Source organism: Ctenocephalides felis, unplaced genomic scaffold (assembly GCF_003426905.1).
Source record: "Ctenocephalides felis isolate EL2017-DRISC unplaced genomic scaffold, ASM342690v1 CF-g0.4_SCAFFOLD_01170, whole genome shotgun sequence".
NCBI classification, from domain to species: domain Eukaryota; kingdom Metazoa; phylum Arthropoda; class Insecta; order Siphonaptera; family Pulicidae; genus Ctenocephalides; species Ctenocephalides felis.
The window spans coordinates 14,079,047-14,100,344 of NW_020537324.1; the positions used below are offsets into that span (position 1 = coordinate 14,079,047).

The 21,298-nt window shown below is 29.4% G+C and overlaps 1 protein-coding gene across 1 annotated transcript in view; it reads left to right on the forward strand.

Annotated features, from left to right (window-relative positions):
* The window catches only part of LOC113366849, a 208,669-nt gene that overhangs the window by 92,113 nt on the left and 95,258 nt on the right, over positions 1-21,298 (forward strand). The window contains exons 3-6 of the mRNA XM_026608501.1: positions 14,605-14,702; positions 15,223-15,356; positions 15,936-16,157; positions 18,812-18,921. Coding sequence (XP_026464286.1) covers positions 14,605-14,702; positions 15,223-15,356; positions 15,936-16,157; positions 18,812-18,921 — 564 coding nt within the window. The remainder of the gene's footprint in view (positions 1-14,604; positions 14,703-15,222; positions 15,357-15,935; positions 16,158-18,811; positions 18,922-21,298) is intronic.

Below are 21,298 nucleotides of genomic sequence, written 5' to 3' on the forward strand. Positions count from 1 at the left end.
AAAACCTTAAAATTTATTTGAAATTTAGAACAAATTGGCTTGAAAATTATTTTTTTGGAAAATTATGAAGTATTTGAAATTTGGAAGCATTTTGAAAAATTTGAAATTTATTAAAAATTTTGACCCATTCAAGTCGGTTTTCAATAGTCAAAAATATCGAGGTCATTTGTTTGAACTGTATAAATGAACACAAACATATAAATCTTATCATTGAAATAAAAATATCATAAGAAAATCATAGAAATGGAAGCAAACACTGTACTTATTATAAAAATCTCTATAAAATATCTCTTAATTTATGTGCACGTCTACAGATCATTTTTGACCACAAATTGCATTTTTTTTGCTTATTTTTTTCTCAATCTCCAAAACCGCTGGACCTATCTTTACTAAAAAGATAACCAGAACATTTCTCCATAAATGAGAAATGAATGCTTTAACCCTTCCACTCGCAAATTCCGATTTTTAAAAATTTTACCGAGAGGAAAGGGTTAAAATTATTTAAACTGGTTAATCCATACTCTCAAAATCATCGGCGAAAAGTATCTAACACACACACATACATTTTTTATAAGGTATGCTAAAATGTTCAGGAGAAAAAAAAAAAAATTACAACTTATCCCACGAGAAGATAAAGATAATATGATTAAAAATGAAGAAATGAAGAACAAAATGTATGCCTTTCCACTGATAATTTCTTAAGCTCGATAATATATAATTATGATTCAATAATTAAAAATTACTGTTGCAACTATTAATTATTTCTCAAATTCAGTTCTGATTTCAATAGCCACTAATTAACTATCTTCTGGTAGAAGTAATTATATAATATTATTACCACAAAGACTTATAATTAAAACCAAGAACTCCTCCGTCAATCAAAATTTATAAAATAGAAATCCATATTATAGTTAAAGACGAGTAATGGAAAGCTTCTGCTGCATAACAATACCCTAGGAATGTATCTTCACTTTTACCTTTTTATAATGGTTTTGTTTTCATAGTGTTTCATAATGAAAATTGCTTTCATAGACTTATTAATTAAAATGAGATTCAAAATACTGTTAATGACTGATTCAAAAGTGTTAGTTAAGCTTAATCTAAATTTAGTAACTGCATCTACCTTACAGAAATTATACACAAGTAATTATATATCCTATAGCAAGTCAATTTTACAAGCTTCAGTTTCCATTAATTGAATTCGAATTGTTCCAAGATAATGCTAAGGTATCAGTAATTTCACTTAAAACTTTTATACAATTCTGGTTTCATCAGGAAATATCAATTTAGAAATTGCTGTGTGATTATCTAAACAATCGATCGCAAATAACAAAAACGATGATGCACTTTGATTATTGGAAGTGAAAACTATAAACGATATGACTAACAAAACTAATATTAAAGTTTTGATAGTCAGAAGTCTGAGGTAAAATTTACTAGAATTATATGTGATTGAGATATAAAAAAATAATTTAGAAAAGCTATCAAAACTTGCAGATAAAAATTTAATAAAATATATATTTAATCGATTTTATTAGCAATTTGTGAGAAAGATATGTTTATGCTTAATCATCTATCTGCATAAGATATAAATTCAGGAAATTCAAAATGACAAATCTAAGATAGATTCATTCATATCACTGAGATTAAAATAAGTCATGGAGATACACTCTTCATTTTAATTCTTTCATTAATGATAAAATAATAAAATGATTTCATTATGCAATATAAATATACATCGCCTGAAACATTTAGATAAAAATGTGCTAAATAAAAATAATGATAATATTTATTGATAGTTTAATTTTAAAAATTATTCAAGAAACATAAATGCATCATTGTTAGGATTTTGCTTTAACAAAAATAAATTATACGAAAGTCTAGGAGCAGGGTAGGCAGGTAGGTAGTGCAGGAAAAGTACATTCGATGTTTGCAGGTATTTGCCTTTAAATTTGTCTATACAACCATCTATAATTTTTACTCGAACTGAAATATTTTTTATGCACTTTAGTACGTGATCAGCACAGGCCAAAACACGTTTGACTACCTTCTTTGGTTTAAAAGAATATTCAAGCAAAAACAATAAAGTTCAAACAAAGTCTTCCTCAAAATTATGATCATAACAGTAATTTGGCTGTCCAACTTTGTCCATGACGGAAGTGTATGCAAATTAGAACCTTCTAGAACCATGGTTCTAGACGAGCATAATTGAAATGCACTCTCTGACTTGAACTTTAAATATTCTGTACGAGTACCACGACAAATTCGTCTTGTGGAATAAATAGTGACAACAACGATTTTCATTGTCTATTGAAATAGGAGGAATTTACATACTATATATTACCAACAAGCAGACGATTAAAAGATTTAATGAATTTGAGTAAAACTAAGAAATGCATAAATGCTCTTGCTTTTTTTTTCTGACGAACAAGTTTGGGGTGATCCGCGAGACGGCTTTTGTACTTGAATGAGAGAGTGCCTATTTCATTCTTCACTGCACATTAAAACTTTTTATTGAGCAACGAAAGTTTGGGCCACAAATATACCTCAAACAATAATAAAATGAATTTGAATTCATTTTGAGTAGAACATTATTCAATTTTGACAAGTATATAAATATAATAATTGGCACATGTACAAAGTAACATGTGCCATGTTACAACGTTTATAAAAATAATTAAAATTCAACGTATTCTTGGAATCTCTCGTTAAAATCACTTTGTGTAAGTTTAGCAATATGATTAAAAGTAATTAATTTTATATAAGTTGCAGAATCTAACCTTTTGCTAAAAAATTAGCCGTTGAGTAACTTTACGTTTCTTTCTTGCAGGAAATATTCGAACATCTCTGATGAGCGGCTCCACCTTCAACGTGACCTGGCATTTAGCTTATGCGCATCGAGTAAGTGCAAATACTTGAACATATTATTTATTTTAATTATGCAAAGGACTATTTACGTTCTTGTTTTCATTAGTATTATTGGAAACTTTCTACTTACTATTGTGTAAAATCATTTGCTGCAAAAATAAATCTTTCTTTGTAATAAATAACCTATAGTATAGAGCTGACAATGGGCTTGGATGACAATCTCATTTAAACAATTATATAGAACTTTTAAACAAATATAGTTATCTGAATAGGATAAATAAGAGATGTTTGTCTTATATGAGTACGTTGGTTTCTCTGTTTTATGTAAGATCATCAGAATTTAACTTATAGATCTTTGTCCATATAAAAGACGAAGATATTAGGTGAAGGAAGAACTAGAATATGACTAGAATGTATCTTAACTGAGAAAACGACATTTTGATATTACTGAAATCATTCAAACTAAATGCTTAGGTGTTTTTAATTTACGTGAATGAGATTTTACATATTATGTTAATAAAAAATAAATCACAAAGGCGAACGATGAATTGTATGTTGCGTATTCGAAGGTTAGGAAAGCAAGAAAACAAAATTTATGCAGATTAATTTTTTTATATGCTGATGTAAATACATTTCAATATAAAGTGTAATGGCAATATACATTATAAAAATATAAATAATTACTTTATTTAAGTAGTAAATAGATAGATTCAACTGGGCCCTATTCCTTCTCTTTCCTATTTGATATTTCGCGAATCAGCTAGTTGACCTTGATAGAGAATTCAGATTTCGATGATCGTTGGTGGAGCAGTATAATGAACGACTTGTAACGGATAACACATAATGCAAATTTAGGTTTTCATATTTCAGAATTTAAATTTTAACACACTGATGGTGAGACAAACCTAGTCTAGAAACGTTTGTAAAATTATTATTTAATAAATTAGTGCAAAAACGAGTATTGTTTGTTCATATTTCTAAATTAACATATATATATAAATAATATATATATATATATATATATATATATATGCAACTATCCAGTTATTACATTTTCATATAATTTGAATTCTGATTTAAAAATCATAAGACTACTAATTAAAGCAAAGGGAAATGCATATGTGCCATGTAGTTGCAAAATTGAAGTCAAGAAGTCTTAGAATGTGCAATTAAAACCATCTTATTAAAAGTTATGAAAAGGAAATTATACAACATAATGCAATTAAAATAATGCACTGAACATGGGCTTATATATTATTACAATTCTTATACTTAATTCAGTTTACATGATATGTAATAAGAAACATATTCGTAGTATTAAAATTTTCTGTGAATAATTAGATAAATTACTAAATAGAAAAGGTTTGAAAAAATATTACATATCCTAAGATTCTAATTTTTTAATATGTCGTAAAAGTAACCTGTTGGCTTTAGATTAAACAAATTGATTTGCTTCTTAAAAATAATTTTTATCCTAAAATTCTTCTGCACATATTTTTTATAGTTAATTCAAAACTGGTGCAATCATTGAAGAAATATGCTGTTAAACTAAATGATAAAAAAAATATGATTAATGATTTATTTTAGTCATTGTATATATGAATCGTTATTAATAAAAAACAAATTGAAAAGATTATTACCCTCGCGCGACGTTCAGATAAATTTAATATAGTACTACTTACATTAATTAACGGATCATGTAAATAAGTTTAGTTGATAAATAACAAAAAATAGATTAAATGCATAAAATATTACCTAATCATAACAATTTATATAACCAGTTTAAAACCACAGTACTACGATAAATGCTCGCTGCCTCAAGGTACCAATTAAAAGCAAGAATGTGCCAGTAATAAAATGTTATATCTATGCAGAAAATATTTTAATATCTTGTCATTTAGTTAAATGTTGTAAGGCAGGTGAAGGATTGATGGTGTTCATGTTATGAAAATGGTCATCAAAAATTTTAGAATTGATTAACTTGGGTAAATTTATTAGAAGAATTAGGCTGAAGTGTTGAGTTTGTAGTCAGAAGCGCATCTGGAAGTGCATCAGGATGACTGCAATTTAGGAAAACTGCTTTAAAATCTTCCCAAAGGAGAAGTTTGTGTTTTTTAAACAAAATCCGATTAGCTTTTGGAAATTAGGATAAAAACATACATTTTACGTCCTCCTTCACCTAATATCTTCGTCTTTTATATGGACTAAGAATCATAAGTTAAATTCTGATGATCTCTTACATAAACAGAGAAACCAACGTACTCATATAAAATAAACAATCTCTTATTTATCCAATTCAGATAACTTTATTTGTCTAAAAGTTGTATGTAAATCTTTTAAATGAAGATTGTCATCCAAGCCCATTTGTCAGCTCTATACTGTTTATTATTTATGACAAAGATTTACTTTTGCAGCAAACGATTATGTTTTCTCGGCGTTTCAAGTCATTCTGAATCGAATGAGACCAAATTTGAAAAAAGTATGTGTATGTGTGGACAATCTTTCGTGGACGTTAACTTTCCTTAACTATTGATTAATCGTTTATCATCAATTTCAATCTATTTTCTTCTATTTACTATCGATCTACACCATCTAATGTTCCAAATAACTTGATTTCTATCTCTCAATGCTGATTTTGACACCATATGTGTAACTGTCGCATACCTGAGAGTTTGCACATGCAAATGTAAGATTAGAAATCGTGATAGACATCAAGTATAGCATCGGAAATATATTTAAATGCAAGTGACACTCGGTGGAATTTTAAATCAAATGCAGGGGTTAACAACATTCATGGAAATTAATAAACTATTTAGCATTTTATATATTTCTGTTCAATATTCAGCAAAGCAAAAATTATTAAAAACCGCAATTAGTCTTGATATTTTAGACAAGATTATTTTTTTTTTAGAATGCGGTGTATAGTAGATATTTTTGCTTAACTAATATAATTGCATTATATTTATGCTGGATGTATGTGTGTGTGTGTGCGAGTGTGTGTGTGCGGTTACAAATTATCGTCGACGATTTCGGGAACACCGATCAACCAATTTGAATAATTTCAAAAACATTCGATTTGTATTGATAAGGAGACGTGCTGATTAGTTTTTGGCAAAGGCAGGTCTAGCCGTTCCGAAGATACGGGGCAAAAAGTGCCAAGTTCAGTTTTTAAAAGAACGGGGCGACCGATTTTAATAATTCAAAAAACATTTACTTGTATTGACAAAGTGAAGAATTGATTAAGGCAGGTCCAGCGGTTATGGACTCTCAATAAAAATAAGTTAAAAAAATGTCATTTGGCGGTCAAAAATGTTTATTGGACATATGTACATCAAATTATCAGATATTTTGTAGAGATTTTAATATTGTGTTCACATTTTGTATTATTTTTTTTGGATTCCGTACCAAGATTTTTAATTACGTTTGCCTTAAAGAACGATGCCATGCACCCACTAGTTTTTTTTAAATTTATTAGCCACATCGCACATCATTCACCTAAACCCTTATCGTTAAATTCGATTAATCCAATACTTTAATAGAACTAGATAATAAATTATTGCAAAAATACGATTTGCTTAACTTTCAAACATTAATGGATATGAAGCAACAATTTTGAATCGAGGTTACATATATATTGAAGTAGTTCTGCGTATGTAGAAATGAAGAGAAACCGTAAATCCTATATTCCAGAGCATTTGTTAAATACACATATCACAACTCGAGTGTCAAGTGGTTGTGTCAACACAATAATAAATAATGAGAATTAAAGTTTATTTTCGAAATTTCATTAAGTTTTATTGTGCGTAAAAAATTGCACTATTGATTTAATCAACATGCAAACTATGGTTTAATTAACAAATAGGTTGAGAACTGAATTCATTAAGTAAATACACAATGTGAATTTGTAATGACATTGAGAACCTATAAATTGTAATAAAACAACGATTTATGGTGTATAAAACTGTTAAAAATATATTTTGTAAAATAATAAGCAATAATCATATATAATAAACAAGGCTTATTTTGATACATTTAGATACAAAGTAGAAAATGTTGAAGCAGTATTTACTATCATTGCAAAGAGTTCAACAGATACATCTTTTTTTAAAAAAATTTCACAAAATATTGGTTAAATTATTTAACAAATGCAAAGATCACACCGTATACAACCTTGATCTAGTATTTCGTCAGAAATATTCATCAGCAGAATTAGAATATAACTATTAATTTATTTTCTTTTCTTATTTACTTGCTACTGTTAGTTCTTATTGTTTACACATTTGATAGTGTAAAAGTTTAGTTGGTTCTTTTTAACCCACCCCCACATGTAAGTTTTCATAGAGTTTAAATAAAAAACCGTTGAAAATCACAATTCGTCTTATAAAACATCTACTAAAAAAAATATATTCAGGTATGAAAAACTAAAGAAAAGAGCTCACAATAAAAAAAATGACCAACTTTTGTTATGAATCTTCATACATGATCGTTTATCTCCTGATTATACATTTTTGGCCATCTACTTTAAAATTTTTGTTTGTTTTTGAGATAATAGTGGTGGATCTTTTGACTCGCGGACCTTTAAGCCCCGCTCTAGCCTGCAAGATATTTTATATGCACATTGGTAAGAAATATTTTGAAATGGCTCGGAAACTCTATTGAAGGTAAAATAGATAATTAAAGAAGAAATGATAAGATAAAATTAAAATTTGTAGGAAAAATGTTATAGAACATGAAAATTCGTAGAAATCGTTAGTGCAGTGCACTTAGAAGTTTTAAAGTAAAACAAATAAAATTTTCAAATAATTATTAATTTCTTTATTTTTAATCCAAATCAATTTTTTCTTCCTTCTAACTAAACCATCGCCAGTTGAAAATAATTCAAATTTAATTTGCTTATATTTAAAATCAAGCTGCATTTTCATTTGCAAAAGGTACCTCCATGAAGATTTTTTGTTCTTGCCTGAGTTCAATAAAATAATATATTGAAACTTTAAATGCATTTAATGATCAGAAAACCTGTTGAGATAGACAAACAAATAAATAAAAATAATTTCATATAGCCGACTAAAAATTTATATCCTCGAACGTTATTTAGTAATCCAACACTTTGTAGTGCAAGTTTATTGGTACATGTTAATTTAAATAATTTACACATGTATTTCAAAAGCGTAAAGTGAAATCTTGTGCAAACATCGGTAATGCGAAAATCTAATAGACACAAATTTGTCAACTCATTTATTCTTGACGATAACTCATTTTACTAAATCTGAATATTGATTCTCGATTTCTATATATAAACTGTCTGATCAATGTGTGACATCCGTGAATTTCATTTTTTTCCGTTGAATTTGCATATTTGATGAGTCAAGAGTAAATAATTCTTTCTTGGATAAATATAGATGTTGGGAATTGTTAAATCCTGAGTAGATGTAATAAAGATCTCAGTAATTTATAAAAATAATTTTCATGACTCGTGCAAACAGCATGTCATTTGGATGTCGTCCATGGACGACTGAATGTTATGCGGATGTCGTCTATAGACGACATTTATAGCGAAACAAATAAAATACGGATCAATTGTGTAAAAACTATTATTATTTACTATTATTAGGCAGTGTGATGGTCGTGTCGAAGGTTGATTTGAAAATGTTGTATGAACTCATGGTAGATGTATAAATATTAATTTCACAACCAATAAATTAAATTTTATTCGCTCATAAAAACGTATGATTTTCATTAGTATCTTCTTCATTTTTCCATTATTCTAATCAAATTTCTAATCTTTTCCATTTGGCTAAATAGAAAACTCGGTTCCGTTGCAAAATTCTCAATTGTGCACCCACCGTGTCATTGTGTTTAGCAATTATAATTTCTGATGCAATTCGTTACATGCGCTCTATTCATATAGTAAGTACAACATTTTATGTGTATAGTATGCTTCTTTGTGCATTGTTTTATTGACTACAAGTCAAAAGCGAAAAGGCTCTTGTCAGCTCACCTACGAGTTTCGATTTCGATTATGAAGAACAGGGGTTTAGAACATTGGTAATATGATGAACAGAATCTTGCAAACTGACCCGGCAGGTCAACTAAGACTCCAAAATATAAACAGTAACAGGAGAAATCAGAAGACTTGCATCCAAGTACAATCACAAGACCAGACAACCATCTAAATGAACTTGCAAAAGACTTGTTCTGCTCAAATATACTCAGAAGACTTAAAAGAATAAACCCCTTAGATTTCGAATAGTCAACATGCAATTTATAGACCGACTCTGCCGCACATCAGACCAATATTATGGCAAGGCTATTCCATACAAATTTGTTCTAAATACTGACAAAAACCACGTGGATGCTGTGTAGTCCTAACCTAGAAATCGCACAAATGTCAACAAAACGATCTTAGATAACAAGGTCTTTCTGACCCAGCTTCATAACATACGATTGACATTGCAGTTTATGTGTAAAACGCCTGAATGCACACCAAATACATGGCATTTGGACAGTATTCAGTATGATTCAGAAGCATAATGCATGCAAATTGGAGTCTAACATGGTCTTGCCTTAACATTGGTCTGTTATGCGAAAGAATTGACCAATTAATTTGTTTGTTTTTTGTATGTGATTCTATCTACCACTTGTTAACATTTTATCTCTCACATTAGTCTTTATAGTATCTTACCAAAATTACAGAATTCCTCTCCAGGCAGTTTGTGATAAAGAAAATTAAGGAAATTCCAAACTGATCATATACATCTTTGGTCGCACCAAACGTTTATTCTATGAAAGATGTTATATATGCTAGAAAGTATTTTATGAAGATCTTAAACAGCTGGATGGTGGCATTCACAACATGGCAATACATCACCACTTCAAGGAAACTGAGTAATGTTAAAATACGTCCAACATAGAGGTCAGAGGTTTAGAACATTTCTTATAAAATACTATGCTCCAAACTGATCTGGCTGATCCGCCAAGACACCAATATAAAATCAGAAAACGTGCATCCAAGTCAACGCCAAGACTGGAAAATCATCCAAATCAACTTGCGAAAAACTTGCTTTCCTCAAGCACCCACAGAAGACATAAAATTAAACACAAAATTAGATTTATTATTATTTCTGTAGGTATGTTCTTCCCATATATTTTCCAAACTTAAAATGACTACCACTGGTTAGAGTTTATAATATCTTTCACATTAGTCACCAAAATTACTGAATGCCTTTTTGGGCAGTTTGTAATTATAAATTCCAAACTGATCATGTGCATCTTTAGCCATTTTATATGATCATTCCATAAAAGATGTTATATATGTTTTGGAGTTTTACTTGAAGAGATTAAACAGATTCTTGCCAGAATGGCACAACATTCCTAACTTGATCATAGGTCATGATGCCAGCAAATCTCAGAAATGTAATATACATCTAACACGTACCTGAACTTGTTAACTCTAAGAAAACGTTTATGTTTTAGCAAGAGACTCCGAATTATTAATTTAACCCTTTCCACTCGGATGCCGCCTCGTTTCACATCCAAATTGGGAAAAGTATGTGTTTAGGCATTCAAAATTTGATCTTTTGTCGACGTTGTTTAAAAACAGTACCACCGATTTAAAAAATTCAGAAGCCATTTGATAAAACTAGAAAAGCAACGATCGGTGTTTGGACGTATTTTCGTTTTATTATATTGGCCATGAAGGTGACGATCTTTATGGCATTGAGCTTTCATACGGGATGGTTGCTACCCCTGGTAGGGGGAAAAGAGCGTAGAGTTTTAATTGGACAAGTTGTACACTTCTAACAGTAAAGTCCGCGAAACAACATGTATAATAAATAATGAATAAAAATATCTTTTTTAACTATAACTTAGTGACAAATCATTGATTATAATAAGAACTCTAACAAATACATGCAAATCCAAAACAAATCAGTGTTTAATACAATACACAGCTACAAGGGTTAAATTATAACCCAACTTCAATAACCCTGAGTTATTGAAGGAGAGAAATTTCATAACTTCGTACATAAATATAATCGGCTTTGCCATTTTTTTTACAATTTGCAGTTAAGTCCAGAGGTCAAAAATTTTCATTCATGTTTTCGCCAGAAATTCTGAACCAATTTTGAAAATTCTAGTTCCAGAGATATCAGTTGCAAAACATGATCAGTTTTTTGTAATGATTCGAGCGTGTCTTACTCGTAGTGAATTGATTAATTAAAAACTTTACATAGCGATAGAGTTCATGTTTTACATCCCAAATATTATAAGCCTACTTTTACACTATAAGTGAAGTTTTCAAAGCAATATGTTCAAAATTGCACTTTACAAAATAATATTTCACAATTTAGCATCAGAATGCTTATTTTTACTTCATATTACAAGAAATATCTATTACTTATACCGTTACCAGATATCTTTATACAATACGCGACTCCACCATAATTTTCAATATGTAATCCGTTCCTAAGTACATATATTTTACTGAAACACTAACTGCAAATGATCATTGTACGATTTGTGAGAATAAAAAACAACGATAAAAATATAATACGTTCGTATAGTGTATCATTTGTACAAACGTAACAGGATCAGAAATTCACAATGCAACAACCGACAGTTATTCAGCGTGGAAACATAGTTTTCATTTGTGTAACTCCGACGCTTTGGTTTCCGTGAGATTTCTCAATGAAATAAATAATTTATATGCTGTGCAGTAGCAGATTCGGGTTAAGAAATACCTACTTCGTTTTATAGAGGAATTTTATTTCACTGGAATTAAATTTCAACCACTAGTGTGTCAAAATTTAAGTTCAGTAAAGCCATTGTTTAAAATTTTCAAAAATTAGTGAAGCATCCAATATTAATCTATTACAAAAATGCCTCAATTACAGATTGCCTGATTATAAAGTAGTGGTATATGGCATCGTAACTTAAGGCAAATTGCTAGAACTTTTCGTAATGTAATTTTCCTTACCCTTACCCTTTTCACTCGCCAATTGCGGCAGCATCCGAGTGCAAAGGGTTAACATTTTGAAATCAGAAAAAAATTTTTTTTTTGCGAATTTTGAATTTCTTCTAGCATATTTCAAAATTTAAGTTTAAGTTCAAAAAGATATATTTCAATATATAAAATATACACTGCATAATTGTGGATTGATACATAAGTTTACACTCGGGTATTATAATTTTTTATTAGATATTTTACATCAATATATCTATATGTAATATAGAAATAGAAAACAGAGTGCTGTATTTATGCGAAAAAAAAGAATAAAGTGACCACAAAAAAACAAAATTTTAGTGAATTTAAAATATTAAAAAATTGTCTTTTTGAAAACTATGATTTGAAATTCGAAATTTGAACATATTTGAAAATTATTTACGATATAATACGATTGCCAAATGTCATTTGAAAAATTAGAATAATAAAAAATTGGCTGTTTTGGAAAATAACGATTTTTTTTAAAAAAATTTAAATCTTTTGAAAATACTGATGTCTTTTGAAAACTTAGGTTTTTTTTTTGAAGTTTCTGATACCCATTTATTTTTTTTAATCCGTAATGTCAAAAATATCTGCTTTACGACCACCAAATGGTATTTTTTCCCCAACATTTTTTTTGGATCTCCGAAAATTTATTTAATTCTCAAAAATACTTATGTTTTTCGAAAATATTGCATTTTTTTGACAGATTTTGATACATGTATATGTTGGTTAGTCCATACTATCTAAAGAATCTGCAATACGACCGCCAAATGTCTTTTTTTTTCTTAACTTTATTTCTGGATCTCCGAAACCCTTGAACCAGCCTTGGCAAAAAATTATTGAACTTTTCATTACGCCAATACAAATAAAACGTTTTTTGAATCATTCAAATCGGATGCTCCGTTCTCTCAAAAACCTATTTGCTATTTTCTGCACTCTGCTCCGTACCTCCTAAATGATTTGACCTGTCTTTGCTAAAAGCTAAACACCACTTCCCACCATTATTACGAATTGAATGTTTTTTGGATCATTCAAATCGGATGCTCCGTTCTCTCAAACATCTAATTTCTACTTTCTGCACTCTTTGCTTCGTATCTCCGAAATGGCTGGACCGAACTTTGCCAAAAACTAATCAGCACGTCTACTATCAATACCAATCGAAGACTTTTTGAATCATTCAAATCGGTTGAACCGTGTTCCTGAAACCGTCTACGAAATATTGTATCCACACATACACAAACACGCATCCATTTTTTTAAGGTATACCAAAATGTTCAGAAATTTAAAGATATGCCAAAATTTTCATTTTAGATTTTTGGATGACAATAACTTACCCGACGGGAAGTTAAAAAATACAAATAGTCCAGTCATTATAGTAAGTTCACCTCGGAATTCGAGATACCCATCTGTAAGTCTGTAAATACTTGTATATTGACACCCTAAAGTTGCCTCAAAACCTGCATATCCATAGGGTGTCAATGTCATATGTAGGTTTTGAGACAACTTTTGGATGTCTGAAGACTTACAGCTAGATACAGCTCGAATTCCGAAATTCTTACCTAATTTAAGTTTAAATGACTGGAGTAAAAGTAATTGGACATTGGAGAAAAAACAACAACAACAAAGTTCTTTGCTTTGAGAAGTGAGATATCAAATTGGATAATGAAGACTTTCAATCATCGATGAAATAATTTCTATTAACAAAGTTGCCAAGAATGCCATTCAAAACCATATAGAGAATATATCATTCCTTCTAATAATTAATACTTTCCCATTATAATTTCTTCTCAACACCTTACTGTTACATTAATTATCCTCGGAGTCTTGCTCGCACATGAGAAAGTTAACAGAGATATTCTCATCCAATAAAATGACATGAAACGCGTGAATGCCGTTATAAATTGGATTTAAATTCCGTATTATATCTTCAGAATCTATTTGCGGGTCATATACCTTGATCTTAAATTTTGAATTAAGATTTTATCTGTTCTCAACTCAATGTTATTGTATTGTAATGAAGAGAGTTTGAATGAAGTTGTAAAGGTGTAAAGTGATTTACTATTTGTTCTTTCTAATGGCGGTAATAAAATTATGAGTATTGTATTCGAGATGTTTTTTTTTGTGTATATAGAAGTCTATAGAGTATACAACATCATGTTTTATTATTAAATGGTTTATAAGTTTTTTTTATTAAATAATTCAAAATATTTCATTTTCTGTAATTATCGACTAAGCAATTTTTTGGCACGAAACTCGTATAGTAGTCCTCATTTAAAAACAATTTTATATGTTTTGCTGATTAAAGATTTTTTTAAAAGTTATACAAAACATATGCACATATCAAGGAAAAGTTTAATTATTTACAAATATCTGGTGTACAAATATTCTATTAAAATAACCACATGTAGGAAAAACACCTCAATACTTGATTTTCTATTCTAAATTATAACGATATTCTAATGACTGTGATATATAATTAGAATGTATTCTTTGATTAATAAAATTATGATGTGAATATAATTTTCATTAAAAATCAATATTGACAGAGTTTAAGTTGCGATTTGCCTGCCTTTTCACTTTCTCTAATAGTTTTCTGTAATTAGCTTGGACATTTTGATGATTGTTAAATTTATATCTCTGTGTTTATATGCAACTTTTGTTTTTTGTCATTTAACTTAATATTTAAGTATAAAATAAATATTGATTCTACTGATTTTAAGAGCTTTTTTTGATGGTTTTATTATTTTTTCTAGGGTGGATTCAGGCTGCAACTATTAGATTATTTGGAGCGACCACTTCTGGATCTGACACCATCAAGTGGTGGTTCTGAATTTGTTAAACAAGATGCAACGTGAGTAAACTAAATTAAATTTTATATTTTTCACTGTAAGAGTAAAATATACAGTTTTCAAAATAAAATATTGCTGATAGATATGTAAAGCACAAATAACGCAAGAACTGGAGGAAAAAGTTAAGGAAAAAAAACTCCCTCTCAACCAATTTTATAACATTATTGACAAAGGATATAAGATGCACTATATAACTATATACAAGCAAATAAAATAAAAGTGTATAAAATAATTATAAAATGTATATGACTGATGTACGTGTATACAAAGTCAACAATTAAACAATTGTAAAAAAATAAAAAAATAACGCATGAAAACGTTGAAGAGTGTTAATAAAAAGCTTGCTTTTGCTTAGTAGTGAAAAAAACTTGTTTTCAAAAATTTTGTATTCTTAGAGCAATTTTAAAGTTTAAAATAATTTTCCAAATTATTCTGAGATTATAGTTTATTCAAGGGTCTATTTGATTAAAAATATTAGAGTGATGTTTGCTTATATTTTTGGACAATCTTCAATAATTTCAGGGCACAATCTTTCTTGGTACATTTACCAGCTGATTTTACTTGTGAGAATTGCACTTTGAGATTATTGCGTCAAGCTGATGAATGGGGCGGCAACTACAGATTTTGGTCTTGTGCTGATATTGATATAAAAGATCGTAAGTATATATATAACATTTTAAACTTTTATAAAATATACTAAGAAATACATAATTAATGATTAATTATAAATTTATTGAAGAACAATATCATTCCGTTCCCAGAAGTAAATTAAATTATTCACGAGATTGTTGTCAAACAATTTTTGCACAAAAATTTGCAGGTTTCGAAGGTTGCATAGATGGCAGCATCACTGGGAGAAGTGTGGAGTTATAAGGAGTTAGTGCAAAAAATACATGAGAAATTAAAAAAAAATCTATACCATTGTTAGGTCGGATACTTTTCACTCGTATATACTAGAAATAAGTTAGCTGAGGCACAATATATTAATTGTGCTGGAGCTCTTGTTTGTTTAAAATATATACGTAAATAACATTATCAGTATAGTTGTCACGTCAATTTAGGAAAAATTGCATTTTTCTAATATGCTATTAGCTTAGTATTTTATATTAGGTCAGGAAAACGAAAAACCACTATTTTTGTATGAAATATTTGTATATAGACGAGTATTGTCCCATCATTTTCAATGTATAAGAAATAAGAATCTATTATTGAGAAAATGTCTATTTTTCTCCTAGGTCGTCACTACAGAGAGTCCTGTTTCGGCCACGGAAGATATCTTCTAGGAAAATGCAAATGCGACCGCCTCTACGGAGGTCCTCGATGTCAGTACCGTGAAGAATGTCTGGAAGACGGCGACTGCGGTCAAAGGGGAAGATGTGTCGACCATGGAGGAAGTTCGCTACCAAGACAACAGTGTTATTGCGAATTAGGATGGTACGGACCCGGATGCAATAAACGTAAGAAATTTCAATATAATTTGCGTGAAATGCGTGGTATAATTTATATACCCAAAGATAAATAACATGAAATTATAATGTTGAAATTTGATGCGTCCAAACTACAAAACATATCCTTATATTACACTTTTTTTTAAAAAAAAAGTATTATTTGACATTCATCAACGATAATGAACTTAATTCTATTTTTAATTCGTATTTGATATTGCTCAAGATTTGACCAGGGAATTTTCTATTTAACCCTGGAACCTTCGGGGTAGGGGCTATAAATGTATAAATATAAATATCCAAAGATAAAAATCGTGAAATTAAAATGTTGAAACTTGATTCGTCCAAACTACAAAACATATCCTTATATTACACTTATTTTTAATAAAAAAGTATTATTTTACATTGATCAACGATAATGAATTTAATTCTATTTATAATTCATATTTGATATTGGTCAAGATTTGACCAGGACTTTTTCTATTTAACCAGGTAACCTTCGAGTTAGGGGGTACAAATGTATGAATATAAATACCTGTATCTCATGATAACAGAGACTTGCAATAGTAACGAAAGAATAAGGTTGTAGAGTGAAGATCAATATATATCTTAAACTAAATAGTTGTTTTAATACATAACCCTTTCTACTCAGATACCGCCGCTCCTGTGGCAAAATACGTATTAATTCTGTATTTAACGAGTGGAAAGGGTTAATATCTAATTAATCAGGATGATCTCCACCAGATATGTTTCATAATATTTATCAAATTCTTGCAAAAAAGCCAAAAAAAGATCTACTAACAAACAAAAGTACTTTTGATATGAATTGATGAATGGTTGTTTATCTCCAGATACCTAAGTCGTAAGAATTAAGGTGAAGGCTAATTAGTAATTACACATTTTTTCCTTCTACTTTAACAAAGTATTGTTAAAAATTTTATACATTACTTTTTACATTACACCTGCTGACCTTTAAGCCTCACTCTACCCTTCTATAAGTTTTATAAAAAGAATGTTATGATATTACGAATATTGTTCTCTAAATTTGTGATTTTTTGTGAAAAATGTTAATTTCTTGGATTGAGCTGATAATCATACAATTTATTTACTATAAAGCTAAAAAGCTGCTACAGAAATGTTGTGAGTTTAGTTCAAATAGTTTTTGAGTAAATCCACTTGAAGTGAATTAAGTTGTTAAAATTTGATAGGTTTTAAGCCAATATCTCGCGAACTGTATTAGAGAGATTAAAACTTCTTTTATGCCCGGTTAGATTTTTCGATTTTTCTAATTTGAGTCAAACTGCAACACCCTAACTTAGGATGTTGCACCTTCAAAAGTTACTAACGTTCAAATATTTTTCCGGAAAATAATCAGAAATTATCGAAAATAATTTAGGTAAATCGATCTGGAATAGATAGTGAGTGGATACGGCCTAAAACTTGAAGTGCAATTTTAGTCAAAAATACAGCATAATTAAGAAAGAAATTTGATCGCATTCGATTTGATTCATTATATATGGAATGTATTCTCTATGGACTTTTTTGGCTTCACTTCTTCAGTTATCCAATAAAATCTTAAAAAATAAGCACTGTTCTTTTTAATGATTAAAGAGAGATATCAAAAAATATTTTTTAGATATTATTCAACTGTATTATTAAAATAGTTCAAATTCTGTAAGTATCCTTTGAAAACTCCTAAATAATGACTATAATTTTAATTCTTGAATTGTTGTTGAAATAGTAAATATCAGAAGGTAGCGCGATCAGACCACGTCGAGGTCACCAATGTGAAAATTTATTTATTAAAAAAAGTTTTTAACGAACTAAGTGAATGAGTGTATAAAAACTTTAGTATGAATTTGGTAAATCATACATGTATTGAAAAACATAATTTTAAAAATTAGATGTCATGATTTTCTAAAGTTCTGGGAAGTTTTCCAAAGCCAGCTCGTCTGGCTATACTACAAATACTTCATTAAATTCTATAAAATATGACTAAACTAGAAAATAGATTAAATAGTTTAAACAAATGAATAATAAAGTCTTTAAACTCATAACGTTTTAATATATCTTTACAAAAATTAGCAAAGATCTAAAGTGATTTTACACCTTTTGGTGTTCTTAATCGTTAATTCTTGAACTTTTGAAAATTTTATATTAATAATTACAAGTTTTTAATAATATGACATCAAATAATTTTTTTGATTAATAAAAAAATGAAAAGTCAGATCAGTCCGCCCAGGGGGGTTTCTGTTATTATTGTTGTGGAAGTATTTCATGAATTTGACAAGGAGTTTTCAATGATTTATGTTGATATGTTGTAAAAGCTGCGGTTACAAATTTAATGTTGTCAATCAAGTAGTAATACCATAAATACTGTCAATTTCCACGTAATAAAATCAGCACTCACCAATATTGTTAATATCTCTATTTCAATATTATACTATCAAGTTGGTGATGCATCATTAAACGTAAATCTAATTTTCATATTAAACACCTTAATGGCATTTGAAATTCCGCATTCGTCGCATTCGCGAAACGACTTGTTTCGTTTCAAAACATAAATAAATTTTATGGCGTATTACTTTCGAGGCATGCACTTTCTACCATTGAGGTTATAAATTGCACAATGTTTATTACTTACCAATTTCTACATTTGTCCTCAGGGTCTCCGATGAAAACTACCGACATCGATTTTTCGGGATACACTTCGAAACAATTGAGCCCAGACTTTAGGCTACATTGGAGGATACTGGAAGAACAGAAAGAAATTGAGGTAAGAAAAATGTAATTGATACAAATAATAATAATAATAATATTTAATCGACCAATCACATTCATTACTTGCTATTGAACTATTTTTTACACCTAATGTTTATGAGCCCACAGTCTAATTAATCAGTGATATGAATTTATGATTCCCAAGAATTTCACTTTTCTCATGCGTTTACGGCAATTTATTGACTCAAATTAAATTTAACATTTATGTTATATAATTTTGGTAATTGCATAATACGGTCGGTATTAATCTATAAATTTATCTTGAAAAGTTGCCGTGGCATGTGTTATATGGTCATTGATGCCAGCAGAGCAACAGATAATCAGGGATAAACAACTATTTTTAAAATATAGAAAATAGCTTCATAATTTAATAACAGATGTAATTTTATAACATTGAATATGAATCCAATTTATCTATTATTTAAAAATAAGTTGGGTTTTCCTTCCTGACGATATAACTCCAGAACGCACAAACCGATTTCGACGATTTTGCATTCGTTGTAAAGACCTCGGGCTCCATGAGGTTTATAGCAAAGAAAATTGAAGAAAAATTTCAACAGATTTCAGATTTCAACTTTTTCTTTTTTCACATACAGCATCATCTCTGATACTTAGCATGTACTACAAACTAATATTTTTTGTTTGACTGCTACTCATTGTTCTCTGCTCAGTTAATTTCATGTGACAACCGGCATTGTGTTTACTGTAAAATTGTGCAAAAAAGTGAAAAAATAAGCTCAATCGGAAACCATCAAAACAATCACGTGTATTATGCAAATTTTCATTCAATTTCAATAGCAGGCAATTTTTTTCTTCATCTTTTAATCATCAATCGAAATGTTACATAAAATGAAACCATCTGGTGGTGAAACGGAGTTCGCCCGGTTTGCTAATATCATATAATGATTCAAAATTGGCAGATCAATGTGTGGTCAATATTAATTAATTTCGTTGGCTAACCGGTATTTACCAATATTGGTATGACGATATTGGCTGTATCTAGAAAAATATCCACATTATATCTGTAGACAATATTGTCTTGAAATTGACGAATGTGAATTGTAAATTGCGACAAAGTTTACTATGTAATATTTACGTAATTGAACATAATATTCGTATAATGCACTCATAAATACAAACAAATGAAGTTTCAGTATTTTTCCTACTACTAATTTTATATTTCCTTTATCCTCCGCTGGCAAAGGGTTGGCAGCGCCTGTCCTAAAGCAATGTTTTTCTCTTACGTTGTTACGTGGCTCATGCAATGCCGATGCATTTAATGGCATGCAATTCAACATAGAAGCCGCCCGTGTAATAGGTCAACGTTTTGCAATGCGATTTTAGTCACGGAGGGCCACAAGGCGCGATTCTTTCTTATCCGAGGATGCCATCGGAATTTTTAAATGTATTTTCGTTTATTATGGTATAATAAAGTTGATATTGAGCTTAATATGGAAAGAGCATAGTGGTGTGCAATGTTTGCATGTTTATTTTCTAGCAAACTATACTGAAATAGAAGGGATAGATTTTTTGTAAATATCGACTGTGGTATCTTATAGATACACTTAAAATATTTGCTTACATATGTTTAGAAATATATTTTTGTTTACTATAAATTTAGGGACCGATTCTGTCTCATAACAGAAAAATGTTATGGCAAGGCTATGTTACGCTCCAACTTCTATACATTATGCTACTGTATCATACTGAATACTGTCAAAATGGCATGTATTTGCTGTGCATTTAGGCGTTTTACACATAAACTGCATCGTCACACATATGTTATGGAGCTGAGTCAGAAAGACCGTGTTATCTAAGATCGTTTTTTTTTGACATTTTTGCGGTTTCTAGGCTAGGTTTTCTATCTGATAACCTGTGAAATTCGCCTGACTGCACACTAATCACATGGCTTTTGTCAATATTTTGTATGGAAAGTTTTTCATAACATGGCCTTGCCTGGTCCTTTAAATGATAAATGATAAAATTATATGTCAATTATCGATTATATGTAGACCATTAATTTTTCTTAATAATGAATAATTTTGCAATTTTTGTTCCGCAATAGATGATCTAGGAAATTGTGTTTGAAATGAAAAGCTTGAGTGCATAATTGTGATATGCAAGTCATATAATGATGAAAACGTGTAAAAACATTCTCTCACCCTGGATTCTAGAGCCTATTAATTTCAATGCACTTTATCGATTTCATTATTTGATTGGTACTTTGTTGCCTTTGTGGTAAATACGAGATTGAAATTGATGATGAAAATGTAAAGCTTAATTTACACAATCATTTTAGTCGGAAATAAGACTTTTAACGGTAAAAGGAAATATAAACAACTTATTATTGAAAATTCTTAAAAATATACGAT